General features: G+C 46.0%; 1 protein-coding gene across 4 annotated transcripts in view; it reads left to right on the forward strand.

Annotated features, from left to right (window-relative positions):
- Positions 1–459: 459 nt before the first annotated feature.
- sgsm2 (small G protein signaling modulator 2) overlaps positions 460–25,616 on the forward strand; it is a 46,776-nt gene continuing 21,619 nt past the window's right edge. For 2 of the 4 annotated variants that reach the window (XM_076282136.1, XM_076282137.1), the window contains exons 1-3: positions 460–908; positions 5,847–5,922; positions 21,390–21,558. In XM_076282136.1, coding sequence (XP_076138251.1) covers positions 849–908; positions 5,847–5,922; positions 21,390–21,558 — 305 coding nt within the window. In that variant the 5' untranslated portion in view covers positions 460–848. The remainder of the gene's footprint in view (positions 909–5,846; positions 5,923–21,389; positions 21,559–25,616) is intronic. The other 2 variants (XM_076282138.1, XM_076282139.1) reach the window with 1 other exon arrangement.

Here is a 25,616-nt window from a genome sequence, read left to right on the forward strand (position 1 = left end):
ACTGTTCTGCTTTTGCGGTGTACATCATAAACACCTTATACTATTAAAAACTAGACGATAATTTCAAGGCCACCAATCTGAGATTCTGAATGTACCACAGGTGGGCGCAATGGATGTGGGCTAACTGTTTTCACTGCTCTATGCATGCAATCTCAGAATCCGTAAAATCTGTACCTACTCTGCAGCGAGATTTAAAGATCCCAATTCCGCATACATTTTCAATCTGACCCTCTATTTGATCTACTCTAATGCAGCTGTTAGACAGAAGTCTAGTTTTTCCATCTGATTTGAGATGTTGGTAATTTTGTGACGAAAATGGGATGATTTAGGACAAAAACAAGGCGGGGTTGACTAACAAACCACTCATCTCACGTTTGGTGTTTTTCTTGTAGCCTATGATGCTTGCCTTAGATAGCCTCCATTTTTGTTGTCAACTAATGTTTTGTCTACTGCAGCGCTTCGTGTAGTGTAATTTTGGGTATACAAGCAAGAGCTGTTTACATCTAAAGCCAGTATATCCATATTCATTCTTGACAGAAATAGGTGAGCTAAAAATAAGTCGCCTGTCAATGGTGAGCGGCTTGTGGCGTAAAGTGCGTGAAGTGATTTAGCCCATTGATCAACAGTGGCTCAGAGGCGGGTCTCGCAGTAGTGGCGTCATTCTGAAGGAGCCGAAGATGGCTCCGCGATGCTCTACAGCGGTTTGTGTATGCGTCAACGCTCATCTGTCAAGACCCACATTTATGTGAAAAGGAAGAAGGAAAACTGAAACAGTAGAGGGACAGAGACGCACAGTCGGTGTTAAACAGCGTGCACTGTCTGTTCTGACCGACCAACACCGAGCAGCCATGGGTTCGTCCACAGATGAAGAATTTAAAGAAAAATTACTATGGAATGTGAAAAGAGAGGTGAGTGGAAAATTTTACAGCCATTATAATTAGTGCAACTCTTAACAGGGAGGACGTCATACATGTAAAATCTGCAGTGGGGTGATCCTGACAAAGCATTATAGCCATATCCTCAATATGGTCTCACTGCAAAATTAGACGTTGCGCGCATTGCTGTTGTCACTGGAAGATATGTTTGATATGTTTGAACAAACTAGTCGTTCTCTGTTCAGTTGTGAATAGTGTTTTTTTAATTGCTTTGTTTCACACATGAATGCTATACTCGTGTTGAACGAGTTATACCTGTGGAGTCAAGGGCGAAGGGGATTCCAGTAAGTTAAATTGAATAGGCCTGGCTGGATGTGGGAGCTACATACATGTGATAGTTACGCGAATTGGTGTTTACTAGGGAAAAAATGTCTTGTACGAATACAGGCCACGGTGTTGTTCTTTTCAGTAGGGTTTCTGCCCGACAGGCGCGCATAACTTAGCCTCCAAATAAATCCAAACATTCTCCCATGACAGACTACACATGTGTCTTCCATCAGCACGTTCACATTGACCATCGAAGAAGCGTTCGGGCAGTGGGTATGGTAGCCTAAACATCTGGGAATTTAGAGATGATCTGCAGAGCTTGAATCCTATGACCCTTTCCAACTTACCCACGAAGGTTCGCCCCTTGGTCTTGTCTGCACTGAACCTCCAGTGTAAACAAAGCATGAAAGCAGCCTATTCATTGTGAACCATTGTCTTGTAGATACATATAGTTTAATATCATTTTGATGAAGAAAACTTACAGCTGAGAAGATGTAGGCTAGAGAAGTAAATACTGGATGTATAATGGTGAAGTTGGAAGAAGGTTTTTAAGGCTGGGATGTCCGGGTTAGTTTAATATTTCAAATGAGTGCATCTGTAAAGGCCACAATGACATTATCAGCTGTGGCAGTTTGCTGTGGCAATTTTGACAAAAACAAATGAGAAAATACATGCTTTAAATGATGATGGACAGCTAAAGAAATTCTAAATATCTATTACTGTCAGTTTTGCCCATCACCACAAACTGTGATGTTTTAACTTTCTGCTTAAATGGAATAGTTCTCTCACAGAAATTGTGAGAACAGTTTTATGTTGATATGGTTATGCATTAAGCAGTTTTGTGCAACAAAACTTGCCACAATCTAATCTGATGTCACCAGTGGGGTTATTTTCATATTGCATGCCTTATGATTAATCTGCTGCTTACCAATCCCAACTAAATATTGGTGAGACCCTTCAAGAATGCTATTGAACATTAGTACTTACATGACTATGTTATTACTGTTCAACTAATGGAACAGTAGTCAGCAGACTTTTCTATTCAGCTAATATCTCCATTAAGTCTAGGTGAAATCGTTCAGAAAATCTTACAACCATCCATTCCTCACACTAAGAGACCTCTTTATTTATTCATTAAGACAAAAGGGCAAGCTCAGGGTATGATTCATTAGAGCTGGTTTGAGCCTCCTTGCTTCCATGATGTATGGCTTATCTTGGGCATTAAATCTGGCCTCGATAAATAATTGAGACAGTGAATGATCTGCAACTGGAAATAGAACCTTTCATTTTGAACCAGGCTGTCTGCCGAGATCCATCTCATTGGACCATCTCAAAACTGATAGAAAAATGTGGGGCATTGGACCAGTAGAATACAGACATCCAACCAGTGTGTTCGTGCAAAGGGATTTGTGTTGAACAAAGAAATTAATTGTTAATGCTGTTCAGTTTCCTGTGTGTATAAAGTTTTAAAGTGACACACAACGAGTCATGCGGAAGGTTTTACAATCACATATCTAGATCTTGATGGCTGATTTCTGTGAAAATGCAACTTCCTATTGACAAATTGTTATCCTCCCCTTAAGACTGCTGTTATGAAGTGTAATGATGTTTGGTACACAACCAGACCCAGTGCTCATCCCTCATGACTACTGTAGGTAGGCATAGTGTTTTCAGAATGATCTCCTCACTGGATTAATGCACAATTATATCATCTGTTGTGCTTGCCACACCTAAAAGGGCAAAATCCTCTGTTGGCTGTAGTAACATTTCAGCAAAGACATAGCTTACAAATCACAGCATTTGGGTCTGCTGTGTGTTACATGTAGCCTCATGTGAGGATTGACTTTTGGCCAACAAAAAATAAATAAACCTTTTTGTGTGTGAAACATTTTGCACCGAGGATACTAAATGGCACAGAAAGCACAGCCTTGCATCACAGGCGCTCAGTGTGCTCGAGGTTTTTGATCCCTGTCTCTTTAAGCCGCAGTCAGCCACCTTCCCGTTGCCTAGCAACTGAAAGCATCAGCAACTACCTAAGAAGTTAAATTGCATCAATTGACGAATAATGCTGCTGCTGCTCCCAGCAAACTCTGTCATAGATGGCTCTTTCTGAGGGGAAGAACAAGCCAGTGTGTGTCCCTGCGCACCGGTTTTCCATCATGGGGCCTTTGATATAGAGCATGCCCTTCTGCTCCAGAGGGAGATTCATTTTAACCTTTCAGGCATGGCAAATGTCTGTGTTTCTGATTAGATGTGCACGTGATGTGTTGCCTCTGGTCAGCTCAGCTCGTCTCCTAAAGCTGCCTCTTCTGGAGGCTCCCTTTAGTGTCCGCTGTGGTTTTGGCTAATGGCTCGCGCTGGTTATTTCCCAGAAGAGCCGCATGCTGCTGCTGCCGCTGCTGTTGGCTGCGCGTACTCATGATCTGATTCATAGCTGTCACTACTGAGACCACCTCGGTCTAGCACGGAAAAGCCCTGCATGATGTTAGCATCCATCTCAGTCTTGAAGACACTATGTCTTCTGGAGGACCATTAGGGAGAGAGCAGAGATTTTAGTGGTCAGTTAAAGCAAATCAGTAGGCCTATGTATTTCTGAGAGGGTGTGTGAGTGTTTGTGTGTGTGTACAGTATGTGTGTGTGTGTGTGTGTGTGTACATAACAATAATCATTTCAAGCAAGAGTTCCCTTCATCTAATGCAAGTTTTCCCCTGAGTATTATGTCTGACAGAAACACAGACAAGTATCCTTGGCAACAGTATCATTGGTTAAATTGAATAGCCTGTGTTTGGCATTACAGGGTTTATGCCCAATAATTCACCAACTCAAATACTATTCATGATATCTGCGCCTGCAACAAGTGTGTTTTCTGGTGCAGTAGTCTGGCGTTTCTTGTGCGGGGGTCTAATTTACTGTCACGCTCTGTGCTGCGAGTGGGCCGCGTGGGTCGTCGTGATATCTTCTGAACTCCCCGGTTTGCCCTGGGCTCAGAGACTGACAGAGCTCTGATAGTCCCTTATTACCCGGCTCTAATAAACCATAAGTAATGACTTCATTAATGTCATTGTTACCACGGTCAGCTCAGCAGGAGAATAGGATTTAACACCACTGAATCCTGACGCCTCCTCTCTTCGGATCTGGGGGCTGCGAATCATTCCTTACAGCCGAGTGAGGATGTATGTGTGTGTTGTGGTGGGGGAGTTATCTATCTGAATCAGACTCGAGCCTTACATTTGTGTCTACATTTTCCCCGTTGCAGTGCTTTTAATTGGTTTGAAGGTCGGCGTGTAGACTCTGATCTGATTATTGTCAGTCGTGAATGTCAGCACCCGTGTTTGATTTGTTAATACTCTGCCAGGCATTTGGCCCAAATGGCTAAGATCAAAATAGTTGTGTAAACAGCATCTTCTTGTAACATATTATCTCTGTAAAACCATGCATAAAGGTTAGGGGACATTTCTTTATGGTTCTGTGGTTATTTTGTGCATTGAGCATGTTACCCATGCTTCGTTCGAAAAGCTCCTTAACACGCTCGTCATTTGTACTTTTCAAACCAAATATCAGAAAAAGAGAGTGCAAAAATATGGACTGTTCATATGGACCAAGATTAGTATGGACATGTATAAGAAAATACATGAGAATTGTCATCAAAAGAAAACAATGACGGCATCAACACAGGAAAAAAAACATTTCTCCATGGCACTGATGGCTTGAAGAGGACCAGCCTTCCTTCAGTCGACAGAGTCAACACTGAGCAGATTTGATTTATTTAATGAATGATGAGTCAGTACTGACCATGTGCTGTGTAAGTTGTAAGTTGTAAGTTTGCTTGTTTCCAATGAGGGGCTGGGGGGATGGGATCATTGGGGATGGGATCATTTAAATCACTTGGGGAATACAAGGGCTTGTCGACCATCCCACGACCATCCCAAGACCATTAATCAACACAACAGCAGTTATTCTGCATTTATTGTTTTTGGCTTTGTATGCAAACGTATTGCGTGTGAAGACGGCTTCGGCAGTCCCCAGAAATTGACTCCTCAGTCAAAACAGTTCTATAATTGATCTTGAGCGTATTGTGCAGCGTCTGCGTAGACATCTGTTCCGAATCCTCAACCAAATCTCATTGAAACGAGTGGTTCCTACAATCCAAGCCTGCTGCGTTGATCACGGTGGATTGATTTGGACTATGCAAAGTCCTGTGGCCCCTCCAAGCCTTGATAGACACTTCCTCGACCCCACACCAGTCAACGGTCCAGTCAACGGTCCAGTCTCACCACTCCCCCTCAGGCTGTCAGGGAACTGTGTGGCTTCAGCCAACGTAACACTTAGTAGACTTTCAAAAGTTTGCCATATCACCAACACCCCAATTAAATAGCTCATGTAGTTCAATTACACCAACAAGTCAGGGGAGCGAGAGAGGACAGTGATTAATTACTGAAAGGACGATTAAATTCCAGCGAACGACCAAGCCTGTCAGTGTAACTGTGTGCACTACCCAAGAAACCTGTCCATGAGGAGTCTCATCTCGTTCCATCAAGTTTATCTGCTCAGTTAATTATTCTCTTGTTCGTCATTATACCTGACAGTGTTTCTGGGAATGATGATTTTGTGACCTCAGTGTGTATATCTCTGTCTTTGGCGCAGGTGAAGCAGATCATGGAGGAGGCAGTGACTAAGAAGTTTGTGCACGAGGACAGCAGCCACATCATAGCACTTTGCAGTGAGTAGTCTCAATTGGCCCCATTTCCTCCTTTGAGTCGGCCACCATTCAGACCATCTTCCATTTACTCTCTTTTCACACCACACCAATACTCACACACACACACACCCCACTGTCTCTCTCTTACACACACACTCATACACATACTGCAAAATGATGTGATCTCACCAACAACTCCCCAACCCACCCCTTTGACGTCATTCAATCACCCCTTCTGTGTGTGCGGGCTTGAGCCAGGTTTCTTAAGCACACTGGCATAGAGAGACCAATTTGAAGAGACTTAATTGAGAGAAATCGTGAGATCCACCAGAGCTGGCTGTCTGCCAGTGGAAAGGTTGATGTGGCCAACGTCCAACATGTGTGACTGTGACTCAGCCCCCCCCCCCCCACCCCCCACACATACACACTCCAATGGACACACACGTACACACACAGGTCCAGAGACACGCCTGGATTTCCTCACATTACGTCAACCCAGAGCAAAGAGTATGCTGAGACCCCCACCGGATAGATTTCTCATGGCTGTCTGGGGTGAATTCGATTAACTGGTCTGTCCTCGGCAGTGTGCATTACGTCAAAGCACCCAGCCAGCGCAGCCACAGCCAATGGACGGGGTGGCCTCCCTCAACCTCCAACTCCAGTTTTTATTTTGATACGCACAAAACTCTTGACACAAGGGCCACTGTCTGTCATGCAGGAACCTAACATTCACTTCCTGATTGACCTGTTGTGCAGGGCAAACCACAGGTTTAGTCATTTACTCAAGGAAGTATGAGACAGAAAAATTCTACTGTACTGGAGAAAGAGACAAAGAGGTCTCTTTTCTCAGAAAGATGTTTTACATTCTGAAAAATATGACATTACTAGTTATCCTCATGTGAACTATTACCATAAAGTTACAAGCTATGATATTTCATTTTATCATCTCTGGACAGAAAAATAAGACACATTATATTAGTCATTTGTGTGAAGGGAAACTGCTCTACTTTATGGTGTGGCAAGCTAGGTGAGCAAAAATGTTTAACAAAATTCAGCTCACATTTGCATTACATAGTATATCAGTACAATCTCTTTTGTAGAAGTCTGTTTAGCAGTGAGCATAAATTGGAAAGAGAATCCACTTAGCTCTTATTCAATGACTCTACATTTACAGTGCATACGGAAAGTATTCACAGTGCTTCACTTTTTCGTTATGTTACAGCTTTATTCCACATTTCGTTATGTTACAGTGTTATTCCAAAATGGATTCAATTCATTTTTCCCCTCAAAATTTTACACACAATAGCCCATAATGATAACTTGAAAAAAGTTTTTAAATATTTGCTAATTTATTAGAAATAAACAACGAAAATATAATATGTACATAAGTATTTGTTGTGGCATCTCATCAGACCAGAGAATTTTGTTTTCTCATGGTCTGAGAGTCTTTCAGGTGCCTTTTGGCAAACTCCAGGCAGGCTGCCATGTGCCTTTTACTAAGGAGGGGCTTCCGTCTGGCCACTCTACCATACAGGCCTGATTGGGGGAGTGCTGCAGCGATGGTCGTTTTTCTGGAAGGTTCTCCTCTCTCCATAGTGGAACCCTGGAGCTTTGTCAGAATGACCATCGGGTTATTGGTCACCTCCTTAACTAAAACCCCCGATCACTCAGTTTAGAGGGACGGCCAGCTCTAGGAGGAGTCCTGGTGGTTCTAAACTTCTTCCATTTATGGATGATGGAGGCCACTGTGCTCATTGGGACCTTTAAAGCAGCAGACATTTTTCTGTACCCTTCCCCAGATCTGTGCCTCGAGACAATCCTGTCTCGGGGGTCTACAGACAATTCCTTTGACTTCATGCTTGTTTTGTGGGCTGACATACACTGTTAACTGTGGGACCTTATATAGACAGGTGTGTGCCTTTCCAAATCATGTTCAATCAACTGCATTTACCACAGGTGCACTCCAGTTAAGCTGAAGAAACATCTCAAGGATGATCAGTGGAAACAGAATGCACCTGAGCTCAATTTTGAGCTTGATCACAAATGCTGTGAATACTTATTTACAAGTGATTTCTTCATTTTCTATTTTTAATACATTTGCAAAAAATCTCAAGCAAACTTTTTTTAAATTGTCATTATGGGGTGTTATGTGAAGAATTTTGAGGAACAAATGCTTCTGTAATCCATTTTGGAATAAGGCTGTAACATAACAAAATGTGGAAAAGTGAAGCGCTGTGAATACTTTCTGTATGCACTGTATTCTGGTTGGCCTCCAAGTTTAAATAATATTTTTGGATGCACAGATTAAATCCTTCTTTCAATACATAGTCTCCAGAGCAGTTTTGGCTGTTGCTCTTGTGCTTACAAGTGGAAGATGATACATTTGAACAGCCATTATTACAAGCACTTGGCCATCTGATCTCTGAAGCTCCTCTTTCATTAATATTTAAACGCTCCCAAGTCATTACTCTGCAATGCAGAAAAAGGCAATAGCCCATTGTAACCAATCCTAACCTAAAGCCGTGTTTTAAAAAATATGTTTGTGAAAGCTGTAATAGAATGATCTGTTGAACTTTGTCAAGGTGAAGAACTGACCGACTAGAATCTGATTTTACTGTAGGCTGCTGTAATAGCCTCATCTCATGTGCATTCATTCTGCGTTGCAGCCTATAGGCTGCCATAATCTATCTGTCTCTTTTCAGAGATCAAATTCTGCAGATATACTGTATATGACCTACACCCGGGTACCCAAAAAGGTTTTGTAGGACATCTTGTACTTTTACATTTGGTAGACGCATTTATCCAAATAGACAAGCTTCTGTCAGACTTAGCTTTTCTCACAGATTGGGTTTCTGCAGTTTGCACCCAATATGTTTGTGATTTCTGGCAGCCATAGTGCCAGAAGCCCCCTGTGAAAGGAGCTGCCACTGAATCAGGCCTACTATCAAGCAGGCGTAGGCTTAGAGCCGGCCCAGACCACACATAGGCAATTTCAGCATCTCATTGTCGGCATCACTCAAATGCTGTTGCTCCACAATGCCCGGCCGACATTCATGTGACTGGTCGGATCCTGCGACATATCTGTTTAACATGTTGTTAGTCGCTTTGGTTAAAAATACGTCAGCCAAATGTAATGTAATGTATAAACGAAACAGCGTCGGAACGAGCGCCGGCTCTCAGCCTGCCCCACGGGGCCAACTCAGGAATGGCAGCAGAGAGAGAGAGAGCGACCACATTTAATGCTTCGGACAGAGCCTTTGAATGGGGGTGAAAGGTCACATGCTAACGAGCGGCGATGATGTCAGACTCTTGGCAGCTGACTCATCGCTCTCACTCCTATGCCCCTCGGCTTGGCCTTTGGGGGGGGGGGGGGGGGGGTTGAGCACCTCTTCCTTTTAATTGAGAAACATCTGTTAATGAATCCGGATTGATAGTGTTGTTTCATTACGCCACTGAATATTTTATTTTAGCCCATGTTTGGCCCACAGTAATTAGCACATTCTCATTCGGTACTGTAGATCATTAGCACTGATTATGCTAGTGTCTGTGCAAAGCGCAAGTGATGGTAGAGATGTCTGAAGCAGTTGAGGTGTCTTTAGATAGATATACCAGTGCAGTGCAAGTGAGCATTGCTTTAGAGCACCATACTGTATGTATGTGTTTTCTTTATTTGAGTAGAGGCTATAGGGAGAGGGTAAGAGTGGGAGGGTGAGAGAGATAGAGAGAGAGAGAAAGAGAGAGAGAGAGGAAGGGTGTGACCAGACACAGCGTGAGGAGGAAGAGGAATGCAGAGCACAGGCACACGACGGGGTATCATTGCAGCTGTCACGACTCGTGCCATCCAAAAAAAAAAAACCCACAAGAAAGACAAAAAATTCCTCCTCTTTCATTCACACCCTTTGAAGGGCTTCTGATGAGGCGTGCTTCGCTCCACTCCGCTCTGCCCTCGCCTGCCTCCATCTTCACCCCAGGACTCTAGTCTCAGTGCCAGCTGTATGCTCTCCTCAAACCGTGCGCTCACTCGCTCGTTCACTCACTCACTCCTCCCTCCCAACCCTTCACGGGTCTTTGTCAAAGCCAACTTCCAAAAATCAGCCACAGTGACGCTGTACAAACTGCCTTATTGCACTGCCACTGCTGTCCACTCTATTACTCATGCAAGGAAGCTTTGAATAGACCTGCAGATCGTGAAGACATCCTGATTACCCCTTACACACGTACCCATAGACACACATGGATTTATGTATTTATGTCATCTCTCATATCTCAAAGCAGATGAATATAGAAATGTAACAAACATCTTCACAGATAGGTTCACCATCAGAAGAGAATAACTTGAGTGAGGGAGGCAAGTATGTTTCCTCAAGAGCACTAGGAGGTTATACAGTCCAGGAACTTTCTATGCCACCCACTCCAGTCTTATCTAACACTTCTTTCTGTCAGAGTCTCTTGTTGTGCCTGTTTAGCAGGACTGTCACTTTCCTGGCATCCCCTGGCACAACCTAACCAAGCTCCCATAGCTCTCATAAGTCCACCCAGTGACCGTGAGACAGGGGGAGGCTGGACAGTGTTGAGAAACACGTTGGGGTCTTTTCCCCATTCCGGGTCATGCTTAAAGGTCTCTTTGGTGTGTGGCACATTGTGGTTCGCCACGTTCCTGGTCCTGGGCGAAAAGCGTGTGTGTCTGGCCCCTGCCTCTGTCCTTTTGTGTGTGAGGGGAGGGGGGGCAGGGGGGGGGGGGGTGGAGAGTACACACTGTACTGCCATCACTGCTCTGCTCTGACGTTCGCCCATTAGTCAGGGCAGAGCTGGATAATAGCTGTCACCGTGCCGCTGCTGGGATTGCGAGCACTTGTTTGAGGAGGGTGAAGTGCACCTGGTTGTGTGTGTGTGTGTTTGCGTGTGCTTGTGTGTGTGTGTGTGTGTGTGTGTGTGTGTGTGTGTGTGTGTGTGTGTGTGTGTGTGTGGGAGGATGGGTGAATGGATTCTGCTACAGAGAAAAACAGCATGAACTCTTCTTACACACATCTTCCGTGATTATTAAAAGAGGCAGCGCAAGCAGAGTGGTGCGAGACTGAGTGTGTGAGAAAAGGGATTGAGAGAATGAGTGAGGGTTGTGCTTTTGTGGAAACAGCTGTCAGCTCTTGGTCTCAAAATATATAGCTGCTACGGCGGGGGGGGGGGGGGGGGGGGGGGGATAATGGAATAAACTCCGAATCCGGCATTCGCAACCCCCCGGCGCTCGCATTATTTCAAAAAGTTCTTCTTGTGAACTTCTCCCATTGTTATGAAAAAAAAAAGTTTCTCTAAGATATTCCTCCACACTCCTCCATTTCCAAAGCTAACAAGCTGCGGGGGTTTTGGCGCGGGTCAGCCAGCGCTTGGTTTCTGTAGCCCACGTGTGGATCGATGCGAAAATTGCTTCCTCGCGAAAACATTAAGCCGCCGTTCCGAGCGTGAGCTACAGTGTGGGAGAGAGAGCGCAATGAGGTGGTCTGCCTTTTGAATATTTCACAAAGATTAACAAAGCCTTCCAATTGGGATGGGAATATACATCTGTACCTCCTTAATTTGGTCTCTCATTTAGGGAGGTAATGGAGTAATTAGCCAAACCCTGGAGATTTGAGCGTGTCAAAAAACTAAGAGCTGTCTACTTTTAACAGCAATGTACCCCCCTCCCCCCCTCCCCCACACACACACCACCCTCCATCTTCCCCCAAGGGGAAGCCAAGAGCAAGTAGACGTGTTGTTTAATTGTGCTTACCATCTGCAATCTAGCCAGTTCCTCATTATGGTGACCATTTAGTTCTGTGAGAAATTGCCAGTCTCAGACTAATTAGGAGTAGCTAATTTTATGGAAGCTGGGTTAGTTTGTTGCAGCCTACTCACTTTTGTGTGTTGCTGCAAGCATGTTAAATGTTTATCTAGTAGTTCATTGGATTTGTCAATCAGAGAGTCTGTTTTAATTTGTATAGCTGTGAGCAGAACTGAAGCATGAGAATGTTAAATACAGGCACGTAAGGCAAGCAGATAGATAGGCACAAGGCTTAAGAGACACTGCTTATTTTTAGGAGATGCAGGTTTCCTCCTGCAGGTTCCAAGATTTCTAAGCAGTAACAACATTCAGTGCTGGGAATGTTTGCAGTTTTTACCTTGAAGACAGCAGCCTAGTTCATTCAGTTCAGTCCCATTTAGTTGAAGTAGCTAAGTCAACTGAAATCCAGAAAAAAGCTGTTGGTGCATTGTTCATTCCAAAAGGCACCAGCGTAATGCAAAAAATGGTCTGACCCGCCCAATGCATACCATTGGTAAGAACCTTCTTTGTGCTCTGATTGATTTGATTGTGTACTGTGGATTGCTCTTCTCCTTTGGTTCTTTTATTGTGGCCTGCAAAATCAAATCAGATAGGTCAGAGATGTACTCAAGACTCTCTTTCACGTAGAGCACATTCATAAGCAGGCAATGTGGCCACACTACACCATGTAACATCTTGTATTTCCTGCTTTGAGAAATGAAAACAAACCAGAGAGGAGATAAGGAGGGAAAGAAAGAGCTGGTTCAGCTGGACCTGTTCACCACCCACTCGCCTGCCACCGACTAAATCCCGTCGACGGCGGGCATTTCCAGCGGATGTGTCAGTCTTGCATTTTGAGCGTTTGAACAAGCTGCCTGCTACACATCTTTCCAGAATTCCCCTTTCATGAACACCTGCAGCGCTGAAGACTAATTAGGCATTAATGACTGAATAAGTACAGATATGAATCATCTATGTTTACCCAATCCCCCCTTCCACTTTGATATATTGTTCAAACCGAGGCGGCACACTCTAGAGATTAGGATGCATTCAAGGACTCCTCAACAGCTGAGATTCATTTTGTGTTGAATTGTGTTTGCCTCGCCTGTCATTTTAGCACAACGCCTCGGTTTTAGCCTAAACATCACAAACCATGGTGGTACACTTATTGACTCGGACGAAGTGAACTCAGATAACAGAAGTTGATTAGTCACGTTTTCCAGGAAGTGCTGGAACCTGTTTTCATCAATGGATGTTAGGTCATTGTGATGTAACAGGAGCTCCACGAAGCTCCAAACGTGGGCTTTTAGACGGCAGTGAAAGGAGCTAGAAGCCAGTCACCATGTCAGGCTATCTGTCTCATGGAGACAGAGTGTGGGCAGATTGAAAATGCTGTCTAATTACCTGCATCATCTCTCCCTGCATTGGTAGGAGCCACATATGTACTCGCATGGCCTAGTAATCTCTAATTTAGAGAGACAAGCTCGCTCGTCGTCATCAGTGAGCTGGCACTCTCAGGTATTCCACTGATTACAGCGTGCATCACCATGACAACCCAGGCTACTGCCTGCTGCAGACGTTTGTGCAGCCTTGTCCAAAGGTATTACAGGCACAAACACAGACACAAACACACACCGCACGCACACGTATATGTTTTCACATACACATCCCCCAGACTCACACGCACAGTTGCGTAATCTTGACCCTGTTGGTGGTCGCATTTGAGGGTTATTTCTGACGACGTGTTGCAGTGCCTCTCCCTGATCTGCAGATGAAACAAGGCTGTGAGATTTGCAAGGGTTTTGAGATGCTATGTTTATGTGTCGTATATGCTGCTGTGTGTGTGTGTGTGTGTGTGTGTGTGTGTGTGTGTGTGTGTGTGTGTGTGTGTGGTGTTGTTGTTATTGTTGTCTCTTCTTCTGATCCCAGCAAGCTCTTTGTGAAGTACCTGACTGAGGTTCCCCTGAACACTCCTGCTATTGTTGCTTCGCTTCGCACTGAGCTGTTCCACTGCCTTGATCCTTGCTCCATAAAGAATATCTAAAAGCTCGCCAATCAATTAGGATTAGGATTAGACAGGAAATGTCTGTCTCTCTGGAGCTGTAAATGTGTGTGTGTGTGTGTGTGTGTGTGTATGTGTGTGTGTGTGTGTGTGTGTGTGTGTGGAGAATCAGTCTTGTCTTTTCCCCCTGACACTATGAACCAACTGTGACCAGCAGAAGTCAAACTGCCCTGACAGGCAGGGGGGTCAGATGGAGCCTGGTGTCCTCTGGACACAGATGCCTGTCAGCTTGTCTGGTGGTGGTCAGTCACACAGGGAGCCGCAGACTGACGGACATGAGTGGAGTCGTGTATCTTCCATACTGCCAGTCAGAGAGCTCAGTGTAATTTCTGCTTTACTGCACCTGTGGGTGTAAGTGAGGCGCTGTTATGACAAGAGGTGTGTGTGTGTGTGTGTGTGTGTGTGTGTGTGTGTGTGTGTGTGTGTGTGTGTGTGTGTGTGTGTGTCTTTTAGTGTGTGTTTGTCTGTGTGTGAGTGATAAGGACCAAACTGGACTCGATTGTGATACCAGTGCCAGTGAGGGATGGATGAACACCTGCTGGGTCATGACTATATGAAAACACACACACACACACACACACACACACACACACTGGGCTTTATCATAACAGCCCAACACTTACACTGATATGTCATCACAAACACCATGCATGAAAATGCATCACGTGAGCCACCCCAGCAGCAATCAGGAGCAGCCAAGCGCAGACTCACTGATTTACCGGAGATGTAAAGCCAAGCCGTGGAAGACGTGTGGAGCTGAGCAGGAAAAAAAGCCAATCTGCTTCTGAGATGCTTCTGCATCCTCTACACACTCATTTACTCCCTGCAGGAGGGGACTCCCTGGGCTCACTAGCCTTCCTCAAGCTTAGATCTCCATCCCTCTCTCTTTCTTTGTCTCTTTGTTTCACAGAAACAGAAACAGAGATGAACTAATGAACTTTATTTGGATTGAGTGATGATTGAGTCCTTGTCCTTGATTTTTAATTGGTAATCCCCCTCATACTTAATGCGATGTTTTTTTTTTTGTTGCTGTCATCGTTAAAGTTGTAAATGGGGTGATGATGTGCAAGACATTTTTATGCTGGGCTGTTAGTTTTATTTAGTCTTGGCTGGCATGCAAGTCTACTTCTTATTGGCACATTGACTGAAAATGGTAGTTCTCAATGCCTATTAGACTTAATACCTATAATTTATTAGATCACCTCACTCTTAGCAGATCAATTGTTCACTCTTTAGTACAAGAGTTGTAATTACAGGGAGATTGGAGCAGTCAAGTGATGGTTTTCATTAAACCCTGCGCTGTACCTTATTGAAACAGCAGTCCTATTCAATCTGTCTAAGGTCATTTGTCCGTCTGTCTCTGGCTGAATATGTTGATTTGTGAGAGGGGTAAGTGCTTGTGCATGAAGTCAATGCTGCCAACGTCCATTGCAGTTGAGTTGTATACAGCCTCACTTGGAAATCCCTTTGGCAAAAAGTGCCTGTCGAAAACGCCAAATGAAATGAATAAATGCAAGTGGGAGACTGGCAGATGACAGGAAGCAGGGCTTTAAGAGACCGAGCTAGGAGGCCATGGACTCCCACCAGAGGCCCCTGGGGCGAGGATCACAGCCATTGATTTCCATTGTAGCTGTCTTTGTCCACTCAGCCGGAGTCCAAACAGAGAGATAAGATACAACTCTGGCTTGAATTATTTTCTTTCCCTCTCTGTCTCTCTTAATCTTTTCAGTTGAATTGAAAATACTTCAATGGCATGAAGGCATAAGGAGTTCATGTTGCCAAAGCAGTCATACAAAGTATGAGGGACGTAGAGACCAAGATATCCAAGTTATGTGTAGTCTTGCATACAATTATATCACAATAGAACAATAAAACAGACAAGGATGGCCATTCTTTCATTTTTGCCATGAGCTTCAAAATGTGGCTGATAATGTTTAAAGCCTTTTGTCTTATGTCTTCATTATCTTGTTCACAGTGAGGAAGAAAGTGCTCATCTCCACCTTCCCTGTCTGGCAGTGACCACATGTTCTGTCCTCTTTTGGCAACTAGGTTTTTTTGTCTGTCTCTCTCTCTCTCTCTCTCTCTCTCTCTCTCTCTCTCTCTCTCTCTCTCTCTCTCTTTTGCACTTGAAATGGGCAGTTGGACTGAATCAATATTTAATCACCTGGCGTGATCCTCCGGCCTGACGGGGTCTGGGAAACGAGTGGGGAGCGAGTGAGATGGCGAGCGAGCGCAGAACCGTAAGTGCCTCAGCTCTGTGGATGGCTCCCCAGACTCTCCCAAGATTCCTGTTTCAATCTGAATGGAGGTTGAATTGCGCTTAAAATAACAGTACATTGCTGATGGAGTATTGTGTGTGTGTGTGTGTGTGTGTGTGTGTGTGTGTGTGTGTGTTTGTGTGTGGTGTGTGCATGCGTGTGTGTGCGTTCCCATGTTTCATTAGTTAAAACTGTAGATAGAATATAATTCTGAACATTAGTACAGTCTCGCACTGAAGAGGTATAGCCGATTAAATGAATAGATCCTCTTGCCACTGTAGCCCTAATGACAATTGTTTTGCACGGCAGACGTTAGATTCTTGTGTCACATTTGCGCGTCACCTTTCTCTCTGTGGAGTTCCAGTGTGAGCAGGTCTAAAGAGTGGTAAGTGAGAGGAGAGGAGTGGAGAGAGGAGAGAGAAGGGAGGGGGGTCATGATAAGTTTTAGGAGGCGTGAGTGTAACATGAGCCGGGCTGATGATGCTGTGTCCACTGCAGCGTGCCGTGAGCACGGGCCAGCTCATCTCATCTCTCTGTTGCGGCCACGTGTGCGGTTCTCCGGGCAAAAGTGTCAGACTCGAGCCGCCCGGCCGTGACACATCCGAGGTGGCGCAGCACCCAAATCAGGTGCGTTTGTCGCGCCATATGCTGAACTGGCTCGCTCAATCACACTCACACACACACACACACAGGCACGCTCGCTCGCTCACTCGCTCACTCACTGCTTTTCTTATCACACATATCGCTATTTTAAGATCTCTCATCTCTCGATCGTCTGCTCGAGGAGCTGTCGTCAGAGTCAAATGTGACTGCACTTGTAGCCAAAATGATATGAATACAAAACAAACATCAGAAACAAGTGGGGAGGGAGAGTGTGACAGGTTTCACACACATACCGACACATTCGCTCTCTCTCTTTCTCTCTTACACACACATACATATCACATCTATTTTGAGAGGAAAGATATTTAGTCACGCTTTCCCACTAGAGAAGCATGAAATGGTCATCTCATCTCTGTACTGATCCGCTGGACTGTGGCCTAGCCGTTTCTGCTTCAGTGAGTCTCCACTGTCTGATATATTCAGGCAAATGTGGGACTGGACTGCAGTCAGCCCAAAAGGCCAACTCATCCGTTTTGTGCACGACTCGGCCTAAAGGGATGAAAGGGACACGGTGAAATTTGAAGCAATTCGAACTGCTCAGGAAAGTATTACCTTTTCTCTCTCTCCCTCTCTCTATCTCTCTTTCTTTTTCTCTCTCTCCCTTTCTCACTCTCCCTCTCTTTCTGTCTCTCTGGAAATCCTGTCTCTGGCTCAGTTAAGCCCAAACTCTGTGGAATCGTCTTCTCGGCATTTACATTTCCCTCACTAATGATTCTCGCTCTGCATCCTCTGTCTCTCTTCCACCATTTTTCATTTCTCTCTCACTCCCACCCTCGCTCTTTCCTTCCTCTATTATCTCTCTGTGGCTTTCTTCCTTGCCACTCTCACTACTCACTCTTTGCCCATCATCTCTTTGTGTCTCACCCCCCTCCCACATCCACTCCAGGTCCTCCTGCCCTTTCTTCTCATCCTCTCCTCTTCTTCCTCCTCTTCTCTCCTCTTCCTCCTCTCCAATCCTCTCCTCCCCTTTCCTCTCCCCTCTCTTCTCCCCTCTCCTCTCTCCTTTCCTCCCCTCTCCTCTCCTCCCCTCCCCACTCCTCTCCACTCCTCCCCTCTCCTCTCCTCTCCCCCTCCTCTCTTCTCCTCACCTCTCTCCTCTCCTCTCTTCTCTTCTCCTCCCCTCTCCTCTCCCCCCTCCTCTCCTCTCCACTCCTCTCCTCCCCTCTCCTCTCCCTCCCACACCATTCCACAGCTGCTGGTCCCTCTGTAATGCAGTTCATTACTGTCAATTATTGTGACTCACAGCTAGGCTGCACACTGTCACAGGTGCCCCCCCCCCCACTCTGCCACCAGCGTAGAGGAGGGACGCAGTCAGACACCCCCTCCCCCACACAACAGCTTCCCCCTCTGTTCTCATCTCTGCTCTCTTTTCTCCTCCTCTCCCTTCTCCTCTATTGTACCCCCTCCACCTACACTCACCTCTCTCTTCCTCTTCTCTTTCCTCCTATCCCTCCCCCTTCTTTTCCTCTTATCTCCTCCTCTCCTGCCCTCCCTTCTCATCCTCTTCATCTCCTTTCTTCCTCTCTGCCTCCCTTTCCTGCTCTTTTCTCGCCACATATCTCTCGTCCCCCTCAGCACCATATCAGAGGCCCTGATTACACCCATCGATCACCAGAGAAAAGAGACTGTACGTACCGCAAACAAGATGATCCCCCAGGCCTGTTATATGGACTTGTGCCACATGACGTCGATGGACAGTCCTGAATCGACGGCGTCGAATGTTCAGACAAGGCGAAAGAGCATCCAGTCAGTCCGTCTGCGAGAGGTCCTGTCTCGCTTTTCAAACGACACCAGGCCACCGTTAATTACCCCCTCTGTCTAAATAAGACCTGTTAATGAGCTCGTTGGAGACTTCCCAGAGGAGAGGAGAGGAGAAGAGAGAGGGAGAGATGTATCAATCAACTGCCTTCCCTCAATAAGGTGGACTTCGAGGGTTGTTTTCTATCTCTCTCATAGCAGCTATTCGATTATTATGTCATTTATCCTCTGCTTTTTTCATTCGTTCTTCAGACTTTTGGTTCAGTATATTTATTTCCGTTGTATTTGATGTGTTTGAACCCCAGTGCATTGTTTTCATTGCCAGGTCTTTTGAAATCATTATGAAACAATTTTTCAGCAGAGAGTGGGGGGAGTGGCTCATAATTGCCGTGGCGAACAGAGAAAGCATTGCAGTCAGATTCTATTAGAAGAAGATGCTGCATGTTGCTCCATGCTCAGCCATGCCCATGTGACAGCGCACTGCACTATACAGCACTGGGGGTGGGCGAGCCTCCTTATGCTGTTTTCTTTTAGAGAGGAATTCCCCCAGAGGCCTCTATGAGGGCCCACCCAGCGTGTGTCCGTTTGGACGCTGCCCGTGCTGCATGTGTTTGGCTACCGCGTGCGCGGTGACTGGTAAGAGATGATGAGGAGGAAGAAGAAGAAGAAGAAGGGAATGAGAGAGAGAGAGAGAGAGAGAGGTGGAAGGGGGGGGAGGTTAGACGAGAGAGAGTGTGTGGGCGTATGGATGCATGCAGGCAAACCACTAGGCACACAGGGATTATGTAAATGCAGTGATGTGAATGTTCTGCACTGTCTCTGCTGTGTGTGATGCATCTGGCAGTGGACAGCTATCCCTTCTCTCTGTCTACTGTGCTCCACACAGCCCCAGGGTGATGCAAGCTCTCTCTCTGTCTCTCTCTCTGTCTCTCTCTCTCTGTCTCTCTCTCTCTCTGTCTCTCTCTCTCTCTCTGTCTACTGTGCTCCTCACACCCTTTTTCTTTTTCTGGCATCCGAAGGTGAAGAAACTACCAGGGTGTCCATAGTTGCCTTGGATGGGGGCTTTTGACACAAGCACTCCCCTCTCCTCTCCTCCCTTTCTCACTCCGTCCATCTATCTATCTATCTGTCTCTGTCTCTCGCTCCCTTTTGCTGTGAAAGTTAACATGCTGCTTTCTCCAGGGAAAGCACTTAGCCAGCACTTAGATGATTCATCAGATCTGTACACAGAAAGCTCCAGAGCTCCGACACCTGCGCGTGTTCAAACCGGCAGGGAGAATGAGCGAGGGAGAGAGAGAGAGAGCTTGCATCACCCTGGGGCTGTGGTCTCAGATCAGTTCGGGAGATCTCACCTGACTCTCCAGGCGCTGTCAGGCCGCCGTCCCCTCCACCTGTGCACAACCAGTCTGCAGGGACGTGTAGGGGACCCGCGTGCTTACACACCTCATGGTCCATCACAGCCACGCTGGGTTCAAATTCATATTAAGTGCCCTTATTGAATTATGCACTTTCCAAAGCAATTAGTAACATCTTTACTTGTAAAGGCATTTATTTTAACACAATACCGACCAATGTTCAGCCCAACCCACATACACACAGTTCTACAAACACACTCATGTCAAAGCATCAAACCTTATATCATCCATTTAGTTATTTTTATAAATCCCCTTATTACTTTGTGTACCATAATGCAATAACATTTCAATATCAAAAGCTGTTTATTAAAATCAAGATGCGCTGATTCAGTGAACTTCAGTGGGGTCACATTGGTGTCCCTGGTGTGTAGTGCATATTAGTGTTGTTTTTTAGCATCACCTGGCACCATGCAAGCACAGCAGTATAAATGCCATTACCACCATAAATCTGAGATCGCTGTCTAAGCCACCATTGATTATGTATGTGGAGCTCGCCACTGATTCTGGTAAGTGAGATATTGGTCACATTTGTCATATCGTTGCGACGTGGTGCTGAAAGAGTGTTTAGCCTGGGCGGTGGTGACTGATGTAAATCTTCAACCTCTGGGCCTTTTGCGCTGTGTTCAATAATGTAAATATCATCTTTATCTTCACCTGACAGAGCTCTGCCTCGACCTGTCTCGCCGAAAATTAGATCACCGAGGAGGGTTATTAGCCAATAGCTGCTGTGCATTTCTCAAGCCTGGTCAGCATGATGTCTCGTAACGTTACAGCTCATGAAAGTAAAGGAGCTCTGTTGGCTTTCAGACTTTGGCTGGAACAGAAATTGTTTTTTGCAGTTAACGCTTATTAAAAATGAACCTGCAGCTCCTCAAAGTCCGCCCATGCCCAGAGGTACACACACACACACACACACACACACACACATAAAAGTCACACACAACAGAAACTTTCCTGACTTACAGGTTATTTGTCTTGCTGTCTTGCTGTCCCCTGCTGAAATATTTAAAAGTGCACTGGCACCAGCGAGTAAATCTAGTTGCGGATGGTAATTGCATTCGGAGGCCTCTCACCTCCTCCTCCACGTCCGTCTGGGTTCCCAGCCTTATAAAAGCCGCCTATCCGAGCCCCCACAAAATATCAGCCTTCCTAACGCAGCCCAATGCAATTACGCACACAATAAGATATGCCCCCCATCGAAGTTCATTAAAAAGCCTAATCCCCAGGGGCCCACACTGGGGGTGGAATCTTGATTTGTTGCGTGGGCTCATGTCAGTAATTAATGAAGTCATGCAACAGTTGGTAATAACAAAGAGTGCTTAGGCTACCTCACACCTAACTTTGTTTGCTTTGAACATTTGCTGAAATGTATTTGATTTCTTTTTTTCTTTTTAATTGTTCTTTATTTATTCCATTCTCTCACTCATTCATGTATTCTTGTTTTACCGTTCTTTATTTCTTTCTTTCTGCTTTTTGTTTTTTCTTTCTTTCTGTGTTTATATCTCTTCTCTTCTCTCTCTCTCTCTCTCTCCCCTCAGGTACTATTGAAGCATGCCTGACCCACTTGCTGAAGCGGCGGGCAGCTGGCTTCCTGCGGAGCGACAAGATCGCCGCCCTCTTCACCAAGATCGGCAAGGTGAACGCCACGACGGCCGAGGTGTGCTGCAAGGTGCAGGAGCAGCTGCAGCAGCAGGCCGAGATCACCAGGTCAGTCCGCCAGCCTGCCACGCACAGCTGTGCCAGTGCCACGCCCCCGAGGCTGGCCCTGGCACTGACGCACATGCCCAGTGTTCATTCGGAGCGCACGCAGATCCAACGTCTCTGGCCAGAACTGAACTGGATGTTTATCTGCCTGTTTTATTGCTTTCTCTCTGGTTCCATCTTTCCTGTCCAACTGCATAGTGTTCTCTCTCCTCCCCCTCACTTTATCTCTTTGTTCTCTGTCAGTGGTGTTTTCTTTCTATCATTCTTGCCCTCTGTCACCCCCTCTCTCTCATTCCTCTGCATTTTCTCCTAAACTTGGCCCTTGGCTCTGAATATCCAAACACAGAAAGTAAGATTGATTTTATTTACAGTTGTGGACAGTGCAGTCCCTTTGTTTACTGGAGCCTCTTTTGCTTTCGATGTAAAACGATGGCGTCCCTTCCAGAGAGGATGCTTCAGGCAGAGAGCTTCTGAGTCCCTGTGGGTTGTTTGTTTGGCCGTTAATTCTCCATTAGCGCGGAGCACATGGCCTAATGATGAGTCTGGAGCCAGAGAGCTGGGCTTTAATGGGCACCACCAGCAGCAGCAGCAGTAGCAGTAGCAGTGCTTTGTGTCCTTGGGCGAGGTTGAGGGTGGAGGAGAAGGAGTTGTTCTTCCTGTTGGTCACGTGCTTCTCTCACTCTAATCTTCTACACGAGCACTGTTAATTCACCCCAGGGAAAACCTCTCTCTCTCTCTCTCTCTCTCTTATTCTTTTTCTGTTTATTTCCTTCTGTCAATATAAGTTAAAATTTTGAATCAATAATGCGTCTTTGAAGCCTTACATGTCCATATGTAACATCATATGTGTTTGTTGTATGTTTGTTTGCATACTATCCCTGCACACACACATACACACACACACACACACACACACACACACACCACCACCATCACCACCAGCCTCCTCCCTTCCTCCTTCTCTGGCTTTGGCGAGGGCCCCTCTTGCGTGGTTTCTCCCGTTGCCATGGTAACATCATCGTGTCGCCATCGCAGGAGCTGCCTGCCTGGGTGCTTATTGAAGGGGAAAAAAGGCTAGTCCCGGCGATGAAGGGCTCAAATTGATTCCAAAATGAAAGATTATTGCGAGTGATATTGCCGACTACAAGAAAAGGAACTGCACACAATTACTCTGGGCGCACACGCCAACGTGATTGCCTTCATGACAGATCAGTGCTCAATTGTTCCCTTGCAATTCCCGCGTGCTCATTCAACCTGAGGAGCCTCTCAGTGGCAAAAATGCAGTTGCATGTCTGGAGAGAGAGAGTGAGAGAGAGAGAGAGAGAGAGTGCTGGCAATTCAGAAGGGCTCAATTCCCGAATTTAGATTATTGTTTGTGTGTGGGGAGGAGGGTGCATAGAGTTGGGTTGGTTCAAATTGGGTTATGTGAATGTTTTGGGAACGTTAACGTGTGTGCTCCTCCACTCTTACCTCGGGGACCAACAAAGCAAATGTCATTTCTCATCACCGGGCCACACTCATAGTTGTGTCGTAACACCCAGCCAAAAGCAGAAGACATCCTGGCTCTCAGCATGCTGCCTCGCTCCGTTACGCTCAAGTTTCGCTCAAGTTTCGCTCGAAAACGTCCAAATAAAGGAAGACAAGCCATGTTTCTCTCACCCTCCTCAAATTAGGAGATCAAAGTGTTGACAATTTGCCAAGCAGATACCGACTTAATTGGTTGTTTATCAGACAGTGTCATTGTGGCACGCCACTAATTAATATTATTAACAGGCAGACCCGCAGTGCGACTGAAGAGAACTTTAAGAGAAGAGTGTGTCTGCTGGTGGTGATAGAGCATTTTGAAAGCTCTTTGGCTGGAGTTCGGCTTCACAAGGTTCTAATTTGAAAGTCGGGATCGATCAGACGTTCAGATGAGGTGCTGGGGGTCGGTGGCAATACATCGTCGGACATGTCACTTAAAGAGAAATTAAGCTCGATAAAACATTTGCATTGCTCCTGCCTGATGATGGGGATTTATTTGTTTATTGGCAATAACAACAACCCCAACACACAGCAACAGACGTACACACACATAAACACACAATTACACACAAACAAGCGCACACACAGAAGCACACACACAAATACACAAACAGGCACAGACACTCAGAAGCACACACATCTAAACACACACATACAGCAAACCCTTACACACAGACAGACACACACACACACACACAGACACACACACATACACATACATACAATTGCAGGCATATGCACAGAAACACACATACACACACACACACACACACACACACACACACACACACACACACACACAGACACACACACACACATACACACAGACACTCGGACAGACACTCACACACTCACACATCCCATCGCTCTGGCCGTGGCCGTGCCCTGGTGACACACAGGATCAATGCTAATGTAGATTTGTGGAGATGGGGTTCCTGTTGCCGTGGGCAGCCAGCAGCTCCTGCGTATCGCCAGCCAGCCTCGTCAGATGCAGTGCTCAGGCTGGGGCCAGATGGATGGAACTGCCCTGCTTATTGGCTGAGGCATCCGTCCGATCGACCCCCCCCCCCCCCCCCCCCCCACTTCCTGTCTGCTGTCTTCTCCACACCCATCACCTCCACTCTAACCACTGACTTTTTTTGTCCGTTTTTGGTCGAGATTATCAGAACGGTTCAACATCTGGTGTGTGAACCAGAACGTTGCTGTGTCTGCACGTCTGTTGGTGGAATAGGGCCATCAGAGGAGTCTCATATAACAGCAGCAATAAGGACCCAAACACCCTTCTCTTTTCTGTGGAGCAGTATTGGTTAGTCTGTAGGAGTTGGTTAGTCGCCAAAACTCAATATATATAGCTTCCTGATAATAAAAAAGACTTTTTATTTCATCATTGATCATAAGAATCATGTTCCAGTGTGTACTATAATTGCCGCCATTTCCCAGCTGCCGACTGGCCAGAATGGGTTTTGTTTTCATGTCTTGCCCCCCCCTGACTATAAATAATTCATTGCAGGTCTGCTGAAGTGTTGGGGTGCGTTTTTGCTGACATTAACGCCGGGGGGAAATGCTGGAGCGCCTCCGTCTCACTAGTCTCTGAAGTGCCGCTTTGCTGGCCACTCACCGCAAGCACCTACCCGACACTCAGTGCGGCATCCACCGCAGCCTCTTTCATCTCGCGATGCCATTGTGTGTGTGTGTGTCTGTCTGTGTGTGTGTGTGTGTGTGTGTGTGTGTGTGTGTGTGTGTGTGTCTGTGTGTGTGTGTGTGTGTGTGTGTGTGTGTGTGTGTCAGGGCTCTCTGTCCCAGGCAATGTTATCTCCCGTCGGCAAGAGGCTCGGCGGGGCTTGAGAGTGCTTGAAAAAAAAACGTACAAGTCGTGACTGCCACTAACAGCAGTGGCCAGCGCGCAGGGCCCCGGGAGGAGCAGTGCTGTGCGGGGTTTGATTAGTGATGCCTCCCCTGTGGACCCACCTGCCGTCTGAGACACTGACAGTGATGCTTCCCATGTGGTGAATTACAGCACCAGGCTGATGTGGTCGGGTGATTCCATAGCATTCTGTGTGAGAGATGGTTGTTAGTGAACAATCAGGAGAGGGGACTTCTGGGAACAATCAGGAGAGGGACTGGTGACTTGTGACAAAGGATTTCACTGAAGCACACGTTCAAAAGATATTTTATTTTTAAAAGGTACACAAGGACTGATGTTTCGAGGTGTTTTACATTTTCCTCAGAGTCAAAATTCCTTGTAACACACATCAAAACATCAGTCCTGGTGCACCATCGTTAGAAATGGTTATGTTTGTGCTCGGCAAAAAGAAAACAGAAAAGCAGAAAAGAGACGGATGTTATGACTTGTTATACTGAGCGTGTAAACCACTGGTCTCAAAGAGCAGCCGTTTACGAGAAAATGTCAGCTCTTTTAAACTCCTCAAATTGCAGCCCACTTAAAAATCAGTGGCTTTTCCCCCACAGTAGACTGCAGTGAGGCAACAGCGTCGGCCTCCGAAACACAGTGTGATTCACACCCCAGTCAAAGTGTC

Source organism: Alosa pseudoharengus, unplaced genomic scaffold, assembly GCF_046254945.1.
Source record: "Alosa pseudoharengus isolate Yale_2024_CS ecotype anadromous, Long Island Sound unplaced genomic scaffold, YU_APseudo_1.1 YU_APseudo_1.1_scf_13, whole genome shotgun sequence".
Lineage (NCBI taxonomy): Eukaryota > Metazoa > Chordata > Actinopteri > Clupeiformes > Clupeidae > Alosa > Alosa pseudoharengus.